The 20,907-nt window shown below is 32.4% G+C and overlaps 7 protein-coding genes and 2 non-coding genes across 9 annotated transcripts; 4 read left to right on the plus strand and 5 right to left on the minus strand.

Annotated features, from left to right (window-relative positions):
• Positions 1–1,374: 1,374 nt before the first annotated feature.
• On the plus strand, positions 1,375–2,394 carry Kpol_541p33 (uncharacterized protein; the record flags this gene model as incomplete). The annotated part of the gene is made up of 1 exon (XM_001645598.1): positions 1,375–2,394. The coding sequence occupies one exon, from the start codon at positions 1,375–1,377 to the stop codon at positions 2,392–2,394; it is 1,020 nt and encodes a 339-aa protein (XP_001645648.1).
• A 4,065-nt stretch (positions 2,395–6,459) lies between these two features.
• On the plus strand, positions 6,460–6,786 carry Kpol_541p34 (Tkp4 protein; the record flags this gene model as incomplete). The annotated part of the gene is made up of 1 exon (XM_001645599.1): positions 6,460–6,786. The coding sequence occupies one exon, from the start codon at positions 6,460–6,462 to the stop codon at positions 6,784–6,786; it is 327 nt and encodes a 108-aa protein (XP_001645649.1).
• An 80-nt stretch (positions 6,787–6,866) lies between these two features.
• Positions 6,867–6,937, minus strand: Kpol_541trna4. The gene has a single exon. It is a non-coding gene; the product is annotated as a tRNA-Gly (tRNA).
• Positions 6,938–7,990: 1,053 nt separating this feature from the next.
• On the plus strand, positions 7,991–9,259 carry SUA5 (threonylcarbamoyladenylate synthase; the record flags this gene model as incomplete). Its single annotated transcript, XM_001645600.1, has 1 exon — positions 7,991–9,259. One exon carries the CDS (start codon positions 7,991–7,993, stop codon positions 9,257–9,259), a length of 1,269 nt encoding a protein of 422 aa, XP_001645650.1.
• A 221-nt stretch (positions 9,260–9,480) lies between these two features.
• Positions 9,481–12,315, minus strand: PMR1 (Ca(2+)/Mn(2+)-transporting P-type ATPase PMR1; the record flags this gene model as incomplete). The annotated part of the gene is made up of 1 exon (XM_001645601.1): positions 9,481–12,315. One exon carries the CDS (start codon positions 12,313–12,315, stop codon positions 9,481–9,483), a length of 2,835 nt encoding a protein of 944 aa, XP_001645651.1.
• Positions 12,316–13,087: 772 nt separating this feature from the next.
• RPA135 (DNA-directed RNA polymerase I core subunit RPA135) lies at positions 13,088–16,702 on the minus strand (the record flags this gene model as incomplete). The annotated part of the gene is made up of 1 exon (XM_001645602.1): positions 13,088–16,702. The coding sequence occupies one exon, from the start codon at positions 16,700–16,702 to the stop codon at positions 13,088–13,090; it is 3,615 nt and encodes a 1,204-aa protein (XP_001645652.1).
• A 1,170-nt stretch (positions 16,703–17,872) lies between these two features.
• On the plus strand, positions 17,873–17,945 carry Kpol_541trna5. Its single transcript has one exon. It is a non-coding gene; the product is annotated as a tRNA-Lys (tRNA).
• A 736-nt stretch (positions 17,946–18,681) lies between these two features.
• MRA1 (Mra1p) lies at positions 18,682–18,909 on the minus strand (the record flags this gene model as incomplete). The annotated part of the gene is made up of 1 exon (XM_001645603.1): positions 18,682–18,909. One exon carries the CDS (start codon positions 18,907–18,909, stop codon positions 18,682–18,684), a length of 228 nt encoding a protein of 75 aa, XP_001645653.1.
• Positions 18,910–19,731: 822 nt separating this feature from the next.
• On the minus strand, positions 19,732–20,694 carry MRX21 (Mrx21p; the record flags this gene model as incomplete). The annotated part of the gene is made up of 1 exon (XM_001645604.1): positions 19,732–20,694. One exon carries the CDS (start codon positions 20,692–20,694, stop codon positions 19,732–19,734), a length of 963 nt encoding a protein of 320 aa, XP_001645654.1.
• Between the last annotated feature and the right edge of the window lie 213 nt (positions 20,695–20,907).

Below are 20,907 nucleotides of genomic sequence, written 5' to 3' on the forward strand. Positions count from 1 at the left end.
CTTCTGATCACTAAGGGAGGAAAACCTCTAAGGTCACTACCATCATTCTCTTATCGTACCGTGTTCCATATTATTATTGGGATTGATGTGTGTTTGTTATTTTCGAAACAGCATCCCCTTCTTTATCATGGAAAGTATCAAGAAAAGTCGGAAGGTGGTGCTTTATTCTAATGATAATAATGAGAACAAAATTTAGAAGACTACAATGGTTTCTTTACCCGACTGGTGTATATCTAACCACCTCTCCAGCATGGATGTATGTGAATTTGTATCAGCTTGCTAAAATTAGTGGTACTATGGGATAACATATCTTACTCGGAATCACAAGTGCCAACTACTCTTTGATGAGTGGGGGGGTAGGAAGGGAGGGGGATCTTGGATAGTTACAGTCCGACAAAACGAGCTCTCATATACTCTTTGGCCTTAATTACGGAGAATTTTGGTTCAACTTATTTATCGATTTATTTCTTTTTTTCATTTTTCTTTTTATGCTTCTGTTTGGCTTTTATCTTTATACTGTCTACTGTAGTCTATTTCTTTTTATATTTCCTATTATACTAAGCAGCAAGATTAACAAGAGCATAACTAGTTAAGAAAGTGGTAATAATCGTAGTAGTAGTAGTAATTATAATTTGGCTTAAATGTTAAATAACGAGCTAACAGAATTTCTCACTATATTGGGATTGTTTCCACAATCTTATCTCAAGGTTTCTTACCGTCTGACTGTTTACCATTATCGTTTGTTTTATTCTATGTAAATGAGCAAGTATCATAATTCCTTTTAATAGAAAAAAAATATTAAAAAGAGAGATACACTTCAATACGGTAATAGTGTTTTGTGGGACTAGGGAAAAATTTTCGTAATATACATTTATCTTTTCTGAATTTAATATATATATATAAATATATATTAGTTGCTTTCCTATATAATTAATAGAAATTTCTGATCTCTTAAATGGTATTTCTGCTCTCTCGAAAACTTATGTAATTCTAATAATTTTTTAATTTTTTCTTTTTACTAATCTTTCTTCTGATTGTTACATCCACAATCATCGCACTTATACCTGCATATTTGCATAAGGTCAAAAATAACAGGCTAATATACTAAGTTGAATTTTTGATATATAAGCCCTTAACAAAGCAACAACAATAAAAATCAAGGTTTAAAACAGTATTTTGTGTATATAGCCTTTGTTTCTTAATTCATACCAGTTACTCCTTTTTTTCTACTTTAAAAGAATATTAAGAAGAGACGAAGATAGCCTACATTAACCGGTTTCCCCCATTATCGTCCTGTTTATTGTTTTATTACAGATATCATTTCACATATTTTAATCCTATAGAGCCATATATTTTAACGTCATAATCATTATAATGTTCGCCCCAAGCATCACTTTAAGAAATAAGGACCACAGCTTGCCGCCATTATTACTCCCAAATTTGCATTTAATATCTAATACCAAGAATTTGAAATCTACTGTGCCGACTACATTTAATAGTAATGATGTCACTCCAAGTGCATACGTGACTTCATCTGAAAAGTCCATTGATTCATCTAAACATTTCACATTAACTCCCATTACATCTTCACCAAATATTTCAGGTTTAGACAAATTAGCTACTATAGCAATTAATGATTTACCAGAACGTATTGCTGAAGCTCAAAAGTTAATTGATAATAAGCTTTCCGCTGAGTATATATCTTCCAGTCACATTTCAAAAAAGAGGAAAAGAAGGTCTGATTCATTGTCATTAGATAAGCCATTTACCAAACAATCTGGTGTTACAAAGATGACACCAGCTCCTTCACCACAACCATCTCAGCCTGCTTCTTTATCCAGCTCTGTTACATCTTCTCCTCAATCGATGATTGTTCAGCCTCTATCAGTTGGTACTAGTCAAGAGAAATCTCTCTCTCAGCAAACTTCAACCTCAAACGTGGAGCCAATTCGTCCACCTTCCAAAAGACAAAGGATTGGTCCAAGCTGTGATGGTTGTCGTTTGAAGAAAATCAAATGCAATGCCTCCATAGAAACATTATATCAAGATCGTTCTGTCATTCCAATGTTTAGCAATTTATTACATCACAAACTAGGAGATACAGAAATACAATACTTAGTTAATGATCCACAAATAAGATTAAGATTTCCATCCAATTATGATAAGGCATCATGCTCCATTGTTAAACACATAGATAAGATAATGTTTTTCAAGCCATGTACCTCCTGTATAAAGAGAAAGAATACTTTCCATGATTGTTTATTCTCAAAAGGTTTCACAAGAATTGACATCAATATTTTTAATAAGATCAACAATAGTTTACTAAAAAATGGTCAAAAGGAAAAGACTATATTTGAAGTTACAGTCGATGATTATCGTAATACTAATTCCTGAGGTAAAGAGTAAAGGAAGTGGAGATTCCTAAGATGCTGCATAGCCAAGCTTACATATATTTATGTTCTCTATTATTTTATTTTCGGTTAATTATAGTTAAACCAAAAATTTATTTTAAACATACAAGTTTTAATGAACTTTAATATAATTGAGAGAAATCTAAACGGCAAAATTGAATGATAAAATGAGGAAAAAAATTTTAATTTCTTTTGCCTTTGGTACAATTATGGAACTGGGAGATTATACTTCTTCTTGTCTGTGATGCGTACTAGATAAATTTAAAATCTTTAGATGCCTCTACATTTTTCCTTCCACATATATATTTATATATACAATTATAAAAAAAACTGGATTTTTTTAATTTAATGCAATAATGATTACTTACTAGACTTTTAATTGTTTATAGAATTTTATAAATGAGAGTTTTATCTCTCTAACTTGCAAAATTACAAGATTCTTAAGACGTTGGTGACTATTCATCATAATCTTAATTGCTTTGTGTATAAGCTGTGAAATATAGCTTATTATCAAAACCTATAATTTTTTGAAGTGTATCAACTTACTCAAATCCTTCCTTTTGTAATATGGAAAAAAAGAAAGAAAAAAAAGGAAAAAACAGGGAAACGAATATTTTATGCCCTCGATTTTTCCTTATCAAATAGAATAGAACTCTACAATGAACTAAAAGCCGAACACTCAAGAAAGGAAACATTAAAAGTAAAGGAAACATTAAAAACGGAGAATGTCCTAATCTCTACGTAGCATTTTTAAAAACGTCTGTCTGGACTTCTTAAGAACCTAGTTCACATTTTCCTTGTTGGAAATCCGTGGCATGGAGGGAAATAGACAAAAATGATCGGAAAAACGGAAATATTAGACACTAAAAACTCTAAACAACCTGCAGAAGCAACAGGATAATTTATAATAAATTTTTCCTCTACAACAATTCCTTTAATTAATTCCGAATTGAGAAGATTTATCAAAAAAATGTTAGATATATTTCTGAAAAAAAGGGGTCGTGAAGGAAGCGCGGGATAAACAATTATAAAAATGTATCAAAAAATAGAATAAATTGAAAAGGTTAGTGAAAGATTAGTGTTTTTATGTTAACTGCTATATTTGAACTTGATGCTAAAGTTTAGATCTATGATCAATTACTGCCATTTTTGGTTAGGTATTTTATTTGACCCAAGTTAGTTGGTGTGTTATGTGCAGTTGAGTTAGTTTTTGAATAAAAAAGGGAGTTTCGGTTTAAATCGGATTTATTAGTTATCTAAGTATTATTTCGAATTTACATGAGCACTTTTGACCTTTGACTTTTGACTTCTGACTGAGTGCAGAATCAAGTATATATTCATATGTCAGAATTATGAGGTAACACGTGATATATACGTATTACGACATTATTCATATAGGATAAAGAAATGTTACTTTACACGAAAGTGTTATTTCTGACGTTAAAACTTTTCCAACACTTTATATAAGAAATGACAAGATCTTAATCGACACTTGTCATGTTAATTATATTCCCATGTGTATATTATATACTTTAATACATTGGATCAATATCAACTTATTAAGAATGTCCTTGGAAATAAATAAAGAATCTATTACTATGAACGATTCGGTAGAAAAACCACAACATAATTCTCTACATGGCTTCCCCGCCAGGACTTCATTCAAAGAAGATTTGATACCCAAATTTACTGGAAACAGTAACGTTAAATTACTATTCAAGATACAAGAAAGTACTTGAAGAAGAATTAACAAAATATTCTTGTTACTTAAAAACGAGGAAATTATCTAGAAGTAACAAGATATTAAGGATAAAATCTCATATCTGAGAAAATACATAAAGACGAAAGTCTATTATTATTATCCGAAATAAAGTGAAAATAGTCTATCTATTGCCACTTTACAGGGAGATACTGGATATAAACTCGAAAGAGCTTATAAATTCCTGATTAATTACATTATACAAATCAAGGATCCAAAGTGGATAAAACCCCTTGGATTAATTCAAATAACCTTATTCTAAAAAATGTGATTAATAAAAACAAACAGTCCGGTAACAAAACAGTCAGAGTTGTAACAAACTCGACTAAAAGGTCAACCTGATTACCATAATAAGGAAGACAAAAAATCTAGTTCATGATGACGATATAGATATGGCATAAATCATAGATAATAGAGTAAAATGATGAATAATCTTCACAGGAGGTGAAGTATAGAGCGAAATGAGAAATTATACAACAAGTAATCGATTGCTAATAGCAAATTTCGAGTTAACGTGCCACTGACTCTAGAAAAACCGTTTAAACAGCGTATTAATATTACTAATAAGCAGGACAACAGATAGGTTTATTACAAACTGAGGCAGATGGTAAAAAGGACCCTCTCACACCCACGCGACAAATTCAGCCGTTTTTAGATTGACGAGATAAGGCAGAAGGTAAGACCTATACTCATATCTCAGGCATGATAAGCAACAAGGTTTCAAAGATGAGCAAGAGGCAGGATGTAAGACCTACACTCACACCTTAAGTATGATAAGCAACAAGGTTTCAACGATGAGCAAGAGGCAGAATGTAAGACCTACACTCACACCTTAAGCATGATAATCAACAAGGTTTCAAAGACGAGCAAGAGGCAGAATGTAAGACCTTCACTCGCATCTTAAGCATGATAATCAACAAGGTTCCAAAGATGAGCAAGAGGCAGAATGTAAGACCTACACTCACACCTTATTCATATTCGCAAACCAGGGTTTACAAGATGAGCATGCGGCATATATCCTCTCCTCATACCTGCGCCGACACCGCTATTATCAAATACGACTTAATATAATAGTAATAGACAATTCATTATTGTTGGAAATTCTTTCGAATATCTTACGTAGGCCAAGAGAGCCCAATATCGAGCCAACAATATGTCATTACACACTAATTCAGTTTAATCATGCACAAACAACTTGATATCACATTATCTTTCATCTAGACTGACGTAAAATGAGGACGAACCTCAATATGCATCAGTATCTTTGCCATATATATGAGGAAGAACTTCAATATGAATAAGTAACTCCATATGATATTCCTGAGGACGAACCTCGGAATGAAGATTCTCAAACTGACATAAAATGAAGAAGAATCTCAATATGCATCAGTATCTTTGCCAGACATATCTGAGAACGAACCTCAATATGAATCTATAAATTCACATCAAATTTCTGAGGACGAACCTCTGATTGAAGAACTATTTGTACAAGACGTATCTGAAGACGAACTTCAATATGTATCATTAACTTCAAGTGAAAGCTCTGATGAAAAAACCTCGGAATGAAGAAGTATCTGAATTCGAGACGCGTGTAGACTAACATCACACAACAACTGGATAGTGGTAAAAAACTTACATATAGATCATGCATTACTATATGCTGATCTACAGGAGGTGAATATATATACCACATCCGTATGAACCGAAGGTGGTTCAAATAAATAAAGCTTTATATGGTTAAAGCAAAGTCCGAAAGAATGGAATGATTACTTAAGAAAATATCTAAATAGTTGATCATTCTATGACTCGGAATATAAATCAAGTATCCATTTTCTAAAGATAGATTTACAGCTCGTAAACTAGAAAAACTATTAGAACAAGTTCGAAAGAACGTAACTGCTATAGAAAAAATATCTGGTTTATTTAATGTTACTGATATTTTAACAAAAAACAGTAACGCAAATTCAATTCAAGAAATTGTTTGAATGCTCGGAAAATAAGTTACACCCAGGAGACATTCTTCGTATAACTGAGCTAGGAGAATCAAAATCCAAGGACAGGAAGAAGATGTTGATGATCAGTTAAGAAGATCGTAAAATCATGTCTTTACGGAGGTGTGTCAGAATTATGAGGTAACACGTGATATATACGTATTACGACATTATTCATATAGGATAAAGAAATGTTACTTTACACGAAAGTGTTATTTCTGACGTTAAAACTTTTCCAACACTTTATATAAGAAATGACAAGATCTTAATCGACACTTGTCATGTTAATTATATTCCCATGTGTATATTATATACTTTAATACATTGGATCAATATCAACTTATTAAGAATGTCCTTGGAAATAAATAAAGAATCTATTACTATGAACGATTCGGTAGAAAAACCACAACATAATTCTCTACATCATAGTTACATAAATTTTCTATATTTCCTAAAGCCAGACGCTCTTGCATTTACATATTATCTATCACATGTTTTCGTTGTAGATAATTACCTTGACTCTAGTACTCATGCTATAGCTTCTTGGTATAAGATTAAAATAATAACAATGGATACTTCAATTGCTTTCTCATTTATAATAGTGATACCATTAAAAATTATCTGAAATATAGTCTCAAAAAAATAATCATTAGATTCTACTATTACATACAATTTGTATTGTGAGACTTGTTAAAGTGAAAAAATTGCGCAAGCCCGGAATCGAACCGGGGGCCCAACGATGGCAACGTTGGATTTTACCACTAAACCACTTGCGCCTGTTAATTTGTTATTTGATTTTTTAAGTAACATATAAGTGCTAGACTTCAGAAAAAAACATTTTTATCCATTTATCCATTTATCCCCTACCTTTGACAATAATAACTTTAATTTATACAAAATAAAAAAAAATAGTTAAATTGATAACATTTTTTTTAAGATATTTATTGTTTATGTTCTTCGCTTGGTTTTTGAGACAAAAGTGTAAAAGGAAAAAACTTCAATACTTTCTCTCAAAAAGAAAACATTATGTGAAGCATATGTTTTGATATACAGAAAAAAAATATTGACCCTTGTCAGTTTCAGAAACAAAATAATTGACATTATTCAAATGAACCTAATCCCTATTTAATAGAATTAAATAAGAACATGACAGATAGAATGTTCCTCTCCCTTTTCTGAAAAAAACTAAAAACTTTAAATGATTATGTCTATCTACAACAAAACCTACAGGAAACCTCGAAATCAAGGGAATACTACATCTTTCAGAAACACAGATTTAATATCCACCACAATAAGTGTCAATAATTCGTATAACAAAAATATGTGATTAAGAACAGAGGTTTCTCATTTTTTGTTATATTTCTACTAAAAAAACTTTTATTTAGTAAAAATAATCACTTGTACAATAATAAATGATCAATTCAAGCAGTGTGATTGTTTAATTAACAGGCATCCAATCATAATATATCCTTCTTCAACATTTAGGCCACTGTCATTACAGGTGTAATTTTATCATTTTTTTCTTCTGTCGCCGAAACTAATCGAAAAATTTTTTTGTCATCACATTGTCCGTCTTAGTAACCTTTTTTGAAATTCTAGCTCATCTCTCATTTTTGGCAATAAAAGTTATGTTAAAAGTTATGTTTAATTAAGATATCAAAGAAATAATAAGTTTCATCATATTAATCTATCCCTCTATTGAAGGGAATGATTATTCCCTACCATATTTGCAGTTGCTATCTTTACTCTCTCGATAGAATTCCTTTCAGATTCTGTATCGATCTGCTTTCACTAAGCACACACGTTCATTACCAGAGGTTTCAAAATTTATGCTCTTTAAAAGGGCTTTTTATAGATCAATGTCATTTAAAACAAAGATATTAAAGGTGGATCCATCTTCGATCATTTTCTCTGAAAATGCTCATATTGATGGGTCTTTACCAAAAATTACAGATCCAGAAACTGAAGCTGCATTGTTAGAGGCAGCTTCAATAATACGGGATACTGATAATGTTGTAGCATTTCCAACTGAAACGGTATATGGTTTAGGTGGTTCATCACTGAATGATAAGTCAGTCCTTAATATTTATAAAGCTAAGAATAGACCAAGTGATAATCCTTTAATTTCCCATGTCTCATCAATCGATCAATTAAACAGAAAAATATATAATAACGTTTCAGAAACAAATAATCCTAAATCGTTACTTTCCAATATTCCTCCAATATATCATAACCTAATTAGTAAACTTTGGCCAGGTCCATTAACCATTCTTTTACCAGTGCCTAAAGAGGGAAATGGCAATTTATCAAAATTAACAACTGTTAACCAGCCAACTTTTGCAGTACGAATTCCTTCTCATCCTGTTGCAAGAGCATTGATTGCTTTAAGTGATACTCCAATTGCTGCTCCTTCAGCTAATGCATCTACCAGGCCATCTCCTACCTTGGCATCCCATGTCTTCCATGATTTAAATACAAAAATTCCATTAATTCTTGACGGTGGTGCTTGTTCAGTTGGTGTTGAAAGTACAGTAATTGACGGTTTATGCAATCCACCAGCTTTACTACGACCTGGTGGATTTACTTATGAACAAATAGTTCATTTGGGTGGTGAATCATGGAAGAGTTGTAAGGTTGAAAACAAGAAGACTGTTTTGAAGGGTGAGAAAGTAAGAACCCCGGGCATGAAATACAGACACTATTCTCCATCTGCGAAAGTTGTATTACTAGTACCTTCATCTCCTTTTAATGAAAATACCTATCTAGAAAAGATTTCAAGAATTATTTCTGAGGAAAAAGATAAAACAAACGTTAAAAAAGTGGCTGTCTTAACTTCATTAAAGTTGGCTACTATCCATTCAAAGTTAAGCAATCTTGGTTCATATTTGAATAAGGCTGATGGTATAGAAATTAATGTTCAAAATTTGGGAAATAATGGCACGGAGATTCAGTCCAACCTTTTTGCAACATTAAGAACAGTGGATGAGGTTGACAACGTTGATTTAATACTTGTTGAAGGTATTGAAGAAGATGAGGAAGGGCTTGCAGTTATGAATAGACTAGAAAAAGCTGCTGGTGGTAATATTACATTCATATAATTTTTTGTATTAAATGATACACTTACATATGTAAAATTAATAAAACGAGCATATTTTATCTTAATTTATCTTATTAAATATATTGGTGGAAAATAAAAAACGTATAACTAATACTTATTAAATACTAATAGAATGGGGGAATGAAAATTGTGAAAATTGTGAAAATTGTTTTCAAAAATGCAATCTGTCCATGAAAACACATATGTGAAGCAGGAAGCCACCTATACATTTGAATAATAGTATGGATCCTCTAATTCTTGCTTTTTACTATAATATTTTCTAACTTCATCAGCAATGAAAACACTACTGCTTACGAAGAACAAAAATACCAGGTCAAAAAAGGCCAAACTCTCTGTCTTGAAAATGTTTTGGAAGAAGGGAACATAAATCGCACACATTTGACCTAACAATGAGAAACCAACTGCATAGTTAAACATCTTATTAGAGAACAAACCGATTTCAAAAATAGACTTTGTTGAATGTCTACAAGCCAAAGCATTGAACATGTCAAAAAATACGAAACATGTAAAAGTCATAGTAGTGTCTCTTGCAGTAACTTTCCCATCTTCTGCCATTTCTTTCATAAATACATAGACCGTACCCATAATAATAAATACAGCAGTCGTTAGCAAACGTCTCAAGACAAACGGAGTTAAAATTTTATCAGAACGTTTCCTTGGTGGCTTTTTCATAACATCATTGTCAACAGGCTCTACACCCAAAGATTGAGCAGGTGGACCATCCATTAAAATATTAATCCACAGAATTTGCATAGCATTCAATGGGTTTGGTAACTTAAAAGCAGTGGACAATGCAATCAAAGACAATGCAGCTACAGAGGTAGATAGTTGAAATGTTAAAAAGTTTTGAATATTGTTAAAAATACCCTTACCTTCTTCAATTGCCGTTAGAATAGTACTGAAATCATCGTCCGTCAAAACCATATCAGATGCTTCCTTAGCCACATCTGTACCCATTCTACCCATAGAAACACCAATATCTGCTAACTTCAATGCAGGGGCATCATTAACACCATCACCAGTCATAGCAACAATATCACCTCTTTTTCTTAAGGCACGAACAATGTTTAATTTATGTTCAGGAGTTGCACGAGCAAAAATATTTACATGATCAATGACATTAGCAAGCTGATCATCAGTCATATCATTCAATTTATCACCGGTTAGAACAGAAACGTCTTTACTTACAATAGGAATACCAATTTGCTTAGCAATATTAACAGCAGTGTTTTCAGAATCACCAGTTATCATAATGATATGAACACCACCTTGTAATAATTGTTCAATAGCTGGCTTTACCGTTGCTCTTGGAGGATCATTCATACCAATCAAACCAGTAAACACCAAACCAGAAATTTCACTTTCATTTAATTCAGCTTTTTCATTATCAACATCAACCTTTGCAAAGGCTAAAACACGCAACCCATCAGAAGCTAAATCGTTGGCACAGTCTGTGATAACTTCTTTTAGCTGATCTGTAAGCTTTTCAGGTTTACCGTTTTTGTTCAAGTAAAATACAGAGTTCTCCAGAACTTTCTCATAAGCACCTTTAACATAAATACCACATTTCTTCTCTGAATCGATTATCTTTGTAGCCATGAATTTTCTCTTTGAATTAAATGGGATTTCCTTTAATTTCTTCAAATTTTGCCTTATATCAGTCATTTCAAATTTAGATAGTTGCTCCACTAAAGCAATATCTGTAGGATTACCTAGATACTTACCATGTTCATGGGAGAAGGATGCATTGTTACAAATGTTTGAAATCATTAGAGTTTGTCTTACATCTTCGGTCAAGTAATTCTTCAGATTACCATTTTTATTTTTTTCAATTGACAAAACATTTGACTTGTTTGACATGCTGCCCAAACACCAAATTTTTGATACAGTCATATGATTGGTGGTCAAAGTACCAGTTTTATCGGAACAAATGACATTTACAGAACCTAAAGTTTCAACACTTGGCAGTCTTCTTACGATTGCCTTACGTTTAGCCATTCTCAATACACCAAGAGCTAAGGTAACAGTTACAATAATTGGCAAACCTTCAGGGATTGCCGCAACGGCTAGAGATACTGAAATTTGGAACATCTCTAACCATGATCTTCCTTGAATGATACCAATTAAACAAATAACACCAATAACAATGAAACTCATAAAAGACAAATCTTTACCTAATTTATCCATTGCCAATTGAAGAGGTGTCTTAGGTTTTTCAATACTGCTCATCATTTCGAAAACTGCACCAAAGCAAGTATTAGTACCAGTACCGATGACAATACCTTTACCATGTCCTTCTCTTACCAAAGTACCCATATAAGCGATAGAAGTTCTATTAGATAATGGTATAAAGCAATTTGGCTGATCATTGAAGCTTTCCTTATTGACACGTCTTGCAGATTTATGGACCGGTTCATTCTCACCGGTCAAGTTACTTTCATCAATCGATAAATCTACTTGTTCAATAATTCTAATGTCAGCAGGAATTCTGTCACCAATTCTAAAATGAACTAGATCACCTGGAACTAATCCTGAGGCTAAAATTCTTGATTCTTGACCACCTCTAATTAAATGACATTCTGCCGGCACTAATTTATTTAAAGCTTCCAATGATTTCTCAGATCTGTATTCTTGCACAAAACCAACTGTAACGACGATAACTATAGCCATTGTAATACTTATGGCATCATCGATGTTTCCCATTAAGAATGAGATTACTGCTGAGCCCATTAATAACAAAATCAAAGGATCCTCTAAGAAATTCATGAAGAATTTCTTAATCAATGACTCGTCATCTTCCACAGATACTTCATTTGCACCATATTCAACTTTTCTGCGACTAACTTCTTCAATTGAATTCAAACCAGTAATTGGATCTGTGCCTAATCTTTCCAAGGTTTCAGCCGTGGATAAGGTACAAAATTCTAGAGAAGGATTAGGGAGATTTAAAACTTCACTAGTGGCGGAAAGAAGATTTTCAGATTCAAGTAGTTCATTGCTACCAGCCAATGTAGATTCAAAGGGGTTTTCACTCATTCTATAAGTTGACAAAAACAGTCAGCCAAATTTTAACAAATTTTTTTTTAAAAATATTAGACAAGTTTACACTCAGAAACTGGCAATTTCAATACAGATCGTCTTATTGTCGTTCAGGTATCACACTCTTCTATTTTCTCTAAAAATTAAATACAAAAACCCAATCCCCAACACTAATTTCAATTCAAAAACCAGTATGAACAGAACTTAAACATAAACTAGTATCTACGATCAACAACAAAGCCAATAAATCCCTATCAATGGTCGACAATTTCCTGTAATCACAACAATTATCATATATATCTTTAACATAAAATCAACCAGTTGTTTTAAATGAATTGGCTATAACTTTGGTTTATTTAATTAAAATTTCTTATTTCGAAGAAAAAAATATCAATTGATAAACGTTTTTCCTTTTTTGGATATCACGTGACAAACCATCATTAATCTGACATCCAGGACATGACAGTTAGACGTAGATTTCAAAGGATAAGCCTTATCTGCAATATAAATTTAGTTTCAATTTGATCTAATTGTTCTTATAATGTATTTGAATTTATATATCTATAATTCTTAGTAAATCTATAGTACACGGGGATTGAGAGAGATTTGAAAGTTAACGATATAGAACCAGAAGAAATTGCTCTATACATTTTCTTCTGCAGCTATGCAAAACAGACAAATCTTAACATATGTATGAAGCTGTATTGGGTATAAGATGAGAAAGGTAAAAAAAATAAATTCAGAAGTGGTTAATTTCTGATCTTTTCCTTTATTTTGGTGTTACATTATAGCGCATTCTAATACCCATAGCATTCAATTCAGAATCTAAGTACTTCAAAACGAATGGAATTGCAACTGTAGTAGTTTCACCACCACCAACAAATTTATTACCTTGACCATCTTCCCAAATCTCTGAATCATCAATGTATATCTTTTCATCATCAGTTTGGTATTTAGATAAAGATTTCTTTGCTTCATCAAAATCAATTGCACAACGACGACAACGGACGGTTGATACCGAACCAATTTTCGGTACACTTTGTTGTGTAGTTAAGATAGAACCACACTCACGACAAACTGCAGTTTGGGTGTAATCAGAACAGTTTAACAAACGATCTTGTAATAAGAAAGATGTACCATGACCAATCAATGCATCTCTTTCCATTTCACCAACACGAATACCACCATGTCTTTTTCTACCTTTGACAGGTTGCATTGTTAAACTGTTGACTGGACCTGTAGAACGTACTTGGAACTTATCGTTAACCATGTGACGCAATCTTTGATAATAAACAACACCGATGTAGATATCAGCTCTCAATTCTTCACCGGTAGCACCAGAATACATTGGTTCATTACCATGATAGTTGTAACCGGCCTTCAATAATTGGTCACCGAAATAATCAGCTGGAGTATCACTTTCGTCGAAGGTCCATGGAGTAGCATCATGAGCGGTACCATGTAAAGCACCTGCTTTACCAGCCAAAGATTCAACGAACATACCGATGGTCATACGAGATGGGAAAGCGTGTGGGTTAATGATGACATCAGGTTGAATACCAGTTTCACTAAATGGCATATCAATAGTTGGCCATTTTCTTGAACAAACACCTTTTTGACCGTGTCTTGAAGAAAATTTGTCACCGATTTGTGGAGTTCTTCTAATACGGTATTTAATAGACACAGTTTGTAGTTCTTGAAACTTGTTAGACTCATCACCAATTAAATTAACTTCTTCAATATATGCTGGTTCTGATGAATGGTAGGTTTTAATCTTAGTTTTATTCAATGTATCATCAAAGTATGCACAAATTGGGTCACCTTCTTCAACATAAGTACCAATATATGGTAAACCATCTTCATCCAACTTTTCTAACCATTCCTTTGGCCATTCATCTGGACCAAATCCGAAATGTTGAGTAATTGGGTCACCACGACTTCTGTTCATTGATAAATCAACCTTTTCAACTTTATACATTGTACCATAACCGAAGCCTCTTTCATCTGCAGATTTATTAATTATCATCGCGTCATCCATATCGTAACCAGTATAGGAAATAACGGCAACAACTGCGTTGGTACCATTAGGAAAGTTATCCATACCATAATCATCATATAGGTTAGCTTTAACAATAGGAGTTTGACCAGATTGTAGTCTATATAATTTGTTATCTGAACGGTGACACAACGCAACACCAGGGGTACCCATAGTTTGTTTACCCATCTGACATTGGTACATATTTCTTGGGGATTGGTTGAAATCTGAGAAAGGTGTCAAGTTAGCCAAAATAGACAGAATGTTAGTTGGAGTGAATTCAACATGGCTGTGAATATTGTTTTCGATTTCTTGTGGAGTGACCGCAATGTTCATGTAAACCTGTTCGAATGGACCAACAATATCTTCTTTACCTAGAGGCAAGTATCGAACTGGACGCATCATTCTTGAATGACCACCAAAGATATACAAACCTGGATATTGACCACTAGAAGATGGTGGAACGTAACCAATTTCCAAATCTAACGGTAAACCTGGAGTCTTACCTTCAACCTTCCAGAATCTCAAAGTATCTGCGACGATTTTACCTTCATCATGAGAGACCCAACCGACAATTTTACCATCTAATTGAACACAACATAGGGAAGGACCTGCAGCAACTGTTTGAGAAGCTGGGGTTACACCTAATGAGTACAATAATTCTGGAATTTTAGAAACATCAGATTGAATTGTTGAAATACGACATTTATGGGCAAAATGATTCAACAGACCACACGGGGAACCATCTGGTGTATGGACAGGACACAAGAAACCCCATGATTCTGGTAACAATTTTCTGACAGTAGTAGTTTTCAATTGAGCGAAAAACGAACCTCTGTGAACCATTCTGAAATGTGAAATGAAACGATAGAAATTAATCTTTTCAGCAACAACTGTATAACCTGAAACTTGTTGTAAATCTAAACCTGACTGTGAAACTAGGTTACCAGTAGACAAAAAGTATTGTAACTTAGAACCAATATTTTCGTTAACCCTCATTAAAACTCTGCTCATGTATTTACGGTCCTTGAAATTTATAGCCATACCACGATTAATGTCAGCTCTGATTTGGGCAATAATGCTTTGTAAATATTCATCCATCTTTTCCTTCAAGATCATACCGTATAGGAAACCACCTAACAACACTTCTTGATGTTGAGTGGCATCTGGATTGTCTGGGCAACATTCACCTGCGACCAAAGAATATAATTTTCTGATCATGAACATTAACATTCTAGATTTGTCTTCGTTGTTACCAGTACCTAAGTGTACTAGAACAATACGATTCAAAACTTCTTGACCAACATCATAATCTGATTTATCTGGAGAAGCTTGGAATACAACACGAAATTTATCACCAATGTATTGAAGAACTTGAGTACGGTTTTGCAATTGTGGATATCTCTTCTTGAAACCACGTAATAACAATTCTAAACGATCAGTTAAGAAAGAATTCTTAATATCACTACCAATGATCCCGTCAAAAATTTCTCTGTCACTTGTATCACACAATGCCTTCAAAATCATAACAGCAGGAATCAAATATTCGTTTTTTCTCCAAGAGAATCTGAAAGTAACTTGACCATCATTCAAATAATGTAAAACGTTAGTTTGAGATGTTTGATCATTTCTGACTGATCTTATTTGAATACCATACTGAGTGTATGAAGCACCTCTATTAGCAAAAGAAGGTCTGATAATAGCCATAGGATGGTTTCTACGTTGAACAATCAACATTCTGATAAGTTTTTCAATACCGTTAACAATGAAGTAACCACCTAATTCATCTGATTCTTCTTTACGTTGAACCAAATCATATGGCGATAATTTATTTAAGTGACATCTATTACTTTGTAACATAATAGGCAAACCACCACCATCTCTCATGTCCGTTAATACTTCTTCACCATCGTTCACAGACCATTTTAATTTCATTAGTAATTTACCTCTATATGAAGTTAATCTTTGTCTTGCTTCACTAGGATAAAATTTTCTTTCAACAGCAGATGAGACACCATCATTTGAAGTTGGTTTAGCAATAGAAACTTGTTCGATGCTAATGGATAACTTATTTCCCAAATAACCTTCATTGATATTTTCTTCATCAGCACCATTGGATTTACCATCAAAGATAACCTTTTCACCAATATCTTTAATAGCTTCACTTAATAATCCACCATCAGAGCCTTCAGTCAATGCATTAAAAGAACCAATATGAGGTTGAACAGCTTCCTGAAGTAACGGATAAGCAGATTTATCCTTTGGAGGATTTATAAATCTGGACTCTCTTTCAAGAGTACGGAAATCTGCTGTTCTTCCTGTAGAAGGTGGTTTTATTATTTTGCCCATATTGTATATGGATATGTGTGAATCTTAAATAGAGAATCTCAATTTAAAGCTTTCAGACACCCACACAGAAAATAAAATAAAATAAATATGTATAATTTTATATAATTTTATTTTTGTTTTTCACACTAATTGACTCAATTTATGTTTATTGTTCAATGGAAAATTAGCTCTATAGCGAGACAGCCCTCTCTATGCTAAAGAATGGTCTTCTTTATGATTTTACTTAACTTGATTTGATGAGATGAGATGAGATGAGATGAGCTTGCCAAATTGAAATATTTTTTTTGATCTCTTATTTCAAAAAGATATTGGAAAACTAAGCAATATATCGTCAGCGATGATACAAAAATTTTCTTTTACCAAACTTAGACAACTACGTAGAAGAACCATTCAATATATATCTATTTGTGATGGTTATCATTAATGACGTCATAAATCAGTTAGGTATATCAAATGAACTTAAATCCAAACTAGCAATCCTCTATGTATGACTATGAGCTCAACAGTTGAGAATTGATGTCAGTTAGTGGCCAATTTTATTTCATATTTCTTTATGAATATGTTCATTTTTTTTTCACCATTTTTTCTCAGATTTGGTGTTACACATATTTCACAATAATTGACATTTCTAAAGTCATTCAGGTACAAAGGGTTGCATATAAGGACAAATAAGTCATGTTTTAGGATATTTTGATTTATAGGCATCGAGAGTCAGCAATATCTGGTTTTCTTTCCAGCCTCTAAATCTACTAATGAGTTATTAAAATCAATTCAGTCTATTCGTTTATTTTCCCAACTAAGTGGTTATTAATTATTCACGAATGTATTATTATTGCTATTACACATATCAAAGAATTATTACCAATTCAATATCAATATTTTTGCAATTGGCTAACAATAAATTATTAGTGAAGAAAAGATTTGAGTGGAAACACTAATTTCCACATTTGTATAACAAAGCGTTCATAGAAAGATCCATGAATTACACAGTTACTAATAATTTTTGATAGTAATTCTATATTAAATAGAGAATTTAAACTATTTATCCCTTAACTTTGCTAATTCATTACAAATGTCAGCTATACACTGTCGCCAATTTTTCTGTAAAATCATGTGTATGATGTGGAATAACTAAACTTTAAACATGTTTTGAAAATTTCAATAAAAAAAGCCTTGTTGGCGCAATCGGTAGCGCGTGTGACTCTTAATCACAAGGTTAGGGGTTCGAGCCCCCTACAGGGCTTTCTTTTTTAATTACACTATTTGTAATAGTGAATATTATATTAAATAAATGATAGACATTGTCATATCCAATTGAATTTCTACAAATTTGAAATGTTGTAGCATTGAGCTCCTTTTTGTATTTTGACATTTCATAATCCAGAGTTCTTAGTTTTTTTTTTGCTGACACCCATGATTCTTGAAGTACATCTGACCAAATATAGCACCAACTGTTCCTCGCAAAAGTGGTAATGAAGTTAAAACAGCAATGTGACAAATAATATAGGAACATGAGATTTATTAAAAATATAAAGTTTTAAAAAGATTATAGAATATAAAAAAAGATATAAATAAATACTTCTAAATTTAAAAAATAAAAATTTATTGAGATTACATTGGTATCTATGATGTTAAAGCGTAACAGAATGACTGCAACCGAAGTATAACAATTGCATTCAATAGATAAAAACAGGGCTAACAGATAAATAAACCTTAAGAATATTAGAAACAAAATAGAGGATTAACATTAAGAATAATAATATAAAAAAAGGAAGGTTTAGTGTGATTAAAAAGATACACGGCGAGGCGAGAATAGAAATAAAACAAATAAAATGGCTACAACATTAAGATATAGACCAAAAAAATCAAATCCATATAATGTTAAAACCACTTTTAAAAATCCATTTTCACCCTTGCCTTTTCATCTCTCTTAGATCAAACTAACTTCTTGCTTCAAATTAATTCAGTTAACTTTGCATCTATTTGTTTTGTTCATCACCCCCCTTGGTCAAAACTTCTTTCAAACCAGATTGTTCTGGGTTGGCAGTGATTCTTAAACTGTCATCATAGGCAAATTTCTTGTAAGTGAAGAAAACACCAGAACACAAAGCTACACCCATAGCAAAAAACAATGGAGTTAATTCAACTGGTACACCGGAACCAGAAGATTTCTTAGCTGCATTCAATAATAATTGGGAAGGTCTCATGCTTGGAATTAATTAGAGTTGATATGATATGATATGATATGAGATGATGTTAAATATATAGAAATGAAAATATACAATTAAAACCGGTTAAATGATAACAAGCCAAACTGAACAGTTTTTAATTCTAAACGCTCCTAAAAGGATCCTTATAGTTCAAATTTTGAAGTATTAAATAACAAATAGTAAACTGTAAAACAACAAGTTAATCCATTAGATTCAATCAATAAGAATCAACTTAAACCTGGTTCTATTCTGTTTCGAAAAAACAGTTGGTTGGTGATGGATGAAGTTTGATATCAATTAAAATTTGTACTGAGACGAGGGGTGTGTGGTTTGCTGGTAGGTTTGCTGCACTATAGAGTAAGCTTAACAGTGGGCAAAATCAAGTTTGGTTCCCAACCGATAATTTTTTCGAAAAGTTATCGTGTGACACGAGACAATTTAATTGGATAATAAGGTCATCGAATCAAGTTGAACTAGAGCCTAAACCTATATTTAAGGTTAAACTTATACTACAACAGACACAGTTTTATTTATATACATATACATATACACATACACTTGAATTAAATATCTACAAGAGGAACTTAAATAAACAGAGGAAAAAAAATGTCATTGAATATTATTAAAATTGTTTCAGTTTCCTGTCATCTTGGAATTCTAGTGTTGGGAAATTGGAGGCGACAGACGGTTTAGATAGATAGTTTGTCGAGATGGGATAATGTAATAATTGACTTAGGAATAGTCTCTTCATCTTGGACACAGTACCTTTTACTTTATTTTATTTATTTTTTGATTCTTGGTAGGGACCTTTGGAGGATGTTACCAATTTTTGATGAATTGTGTTGACATTTCGTAGACTACCCAACTCACTGCTGTAGATGGCACAACCTTAAATAAATTTACCGTTAATCCATTGTAATATCCTTTAAATCCTTCTTTCTTACCAATTGTAACCAGTGCATTCCAAATACTGGTATAATTGAATCCCAATTCATTTTTACCCATATTGATGACTTGGAATCTTCTTCTTAATAGATCAAATGGATATATGATCGTTTGAGCAACACCACCACTAATTGCACCCAATCCTAATTTGATTATATTATCCTTGAATGTCACATTGCCGTTACCATTGTTAAGGTTTGATTTTTCGTCAGGCAATGCAATCTCCTTTAAAATGTTATAAAATGTAAAATTTAATCCAGCATATGGAACAACACCAAAACAAGTTGGTATAACACCTTTATACAAGCCGATAATTTTACCTTCATTATAATAAACATCTTTAAACAGTTTCCAGAAACCCGGTGGGTGCTTAATATCTTTAGCTTTGCTGGCTTTTAAGTTTTCTAAATCTGATGTCTGTATAGATAATCTTGTTCTAATCAAATCAATTGGATAAGTAGCAATTACACTGGCAAATCCACATAAACCACCACTTAATAATCTTTTCGTATTTGTATAACCATCAAAAAAAGAATCCAATTTAATCATTGTATCTTCATAGACCAAAAATTGAATGGCATAATTTGGGAAGATACGAACACAGTTGATACCATTACCTCGAAACCAACCTTTCCAACCTTCATTCTGATAGATATAAACTATTGATGCCCAAATACCTTTATTATAGGAAGCATTTATATTATTAGCAGTTTGTAATTGTAATAAAATTTTAATCCTTTCAAAAGGTGATACAACAGTTCTCGACACAGCACCAGCTAAACCACCAGATATAAATGCATTTGTAGAATCTGATTTAATCAATTCTTTTAACTTCATTTCATTAACTAGTTTAGTCAGGTACTCATATATATTTTAGTTTTCAAAAAAGAAAGTATGTAGAGTGAGAGTAATAAAGAAAATAAGGGAATATATACATATGGTTTAATACTGTCAATTCCCGTCGAGACTACTCTAGTTATCGATGAACATACACCTATCTATACATAGGTATACATTATGCTATATAGCATGGTGTAGGTGAAATCATAG

The sequence above is a fragment of the Vanderwaltozyma polyspora genome, genomic scaffold, assembly GCF_000150035.1.
Source record: "Vanderwaltozyma polyspora DSM 70294 KpolScaffold541 genomic scaffold, whole genome shotgun sequence".
In the NCBI taxonomy this organism is placed as follows: domain Eukaryota; kingdom Fungi; phylum Ascomycota; class Saccharomycetes; order Saccharomycetales; family Saccharomycetaceae; genus Vanderwaltozyma; species Vanderwaltozyma polyspora.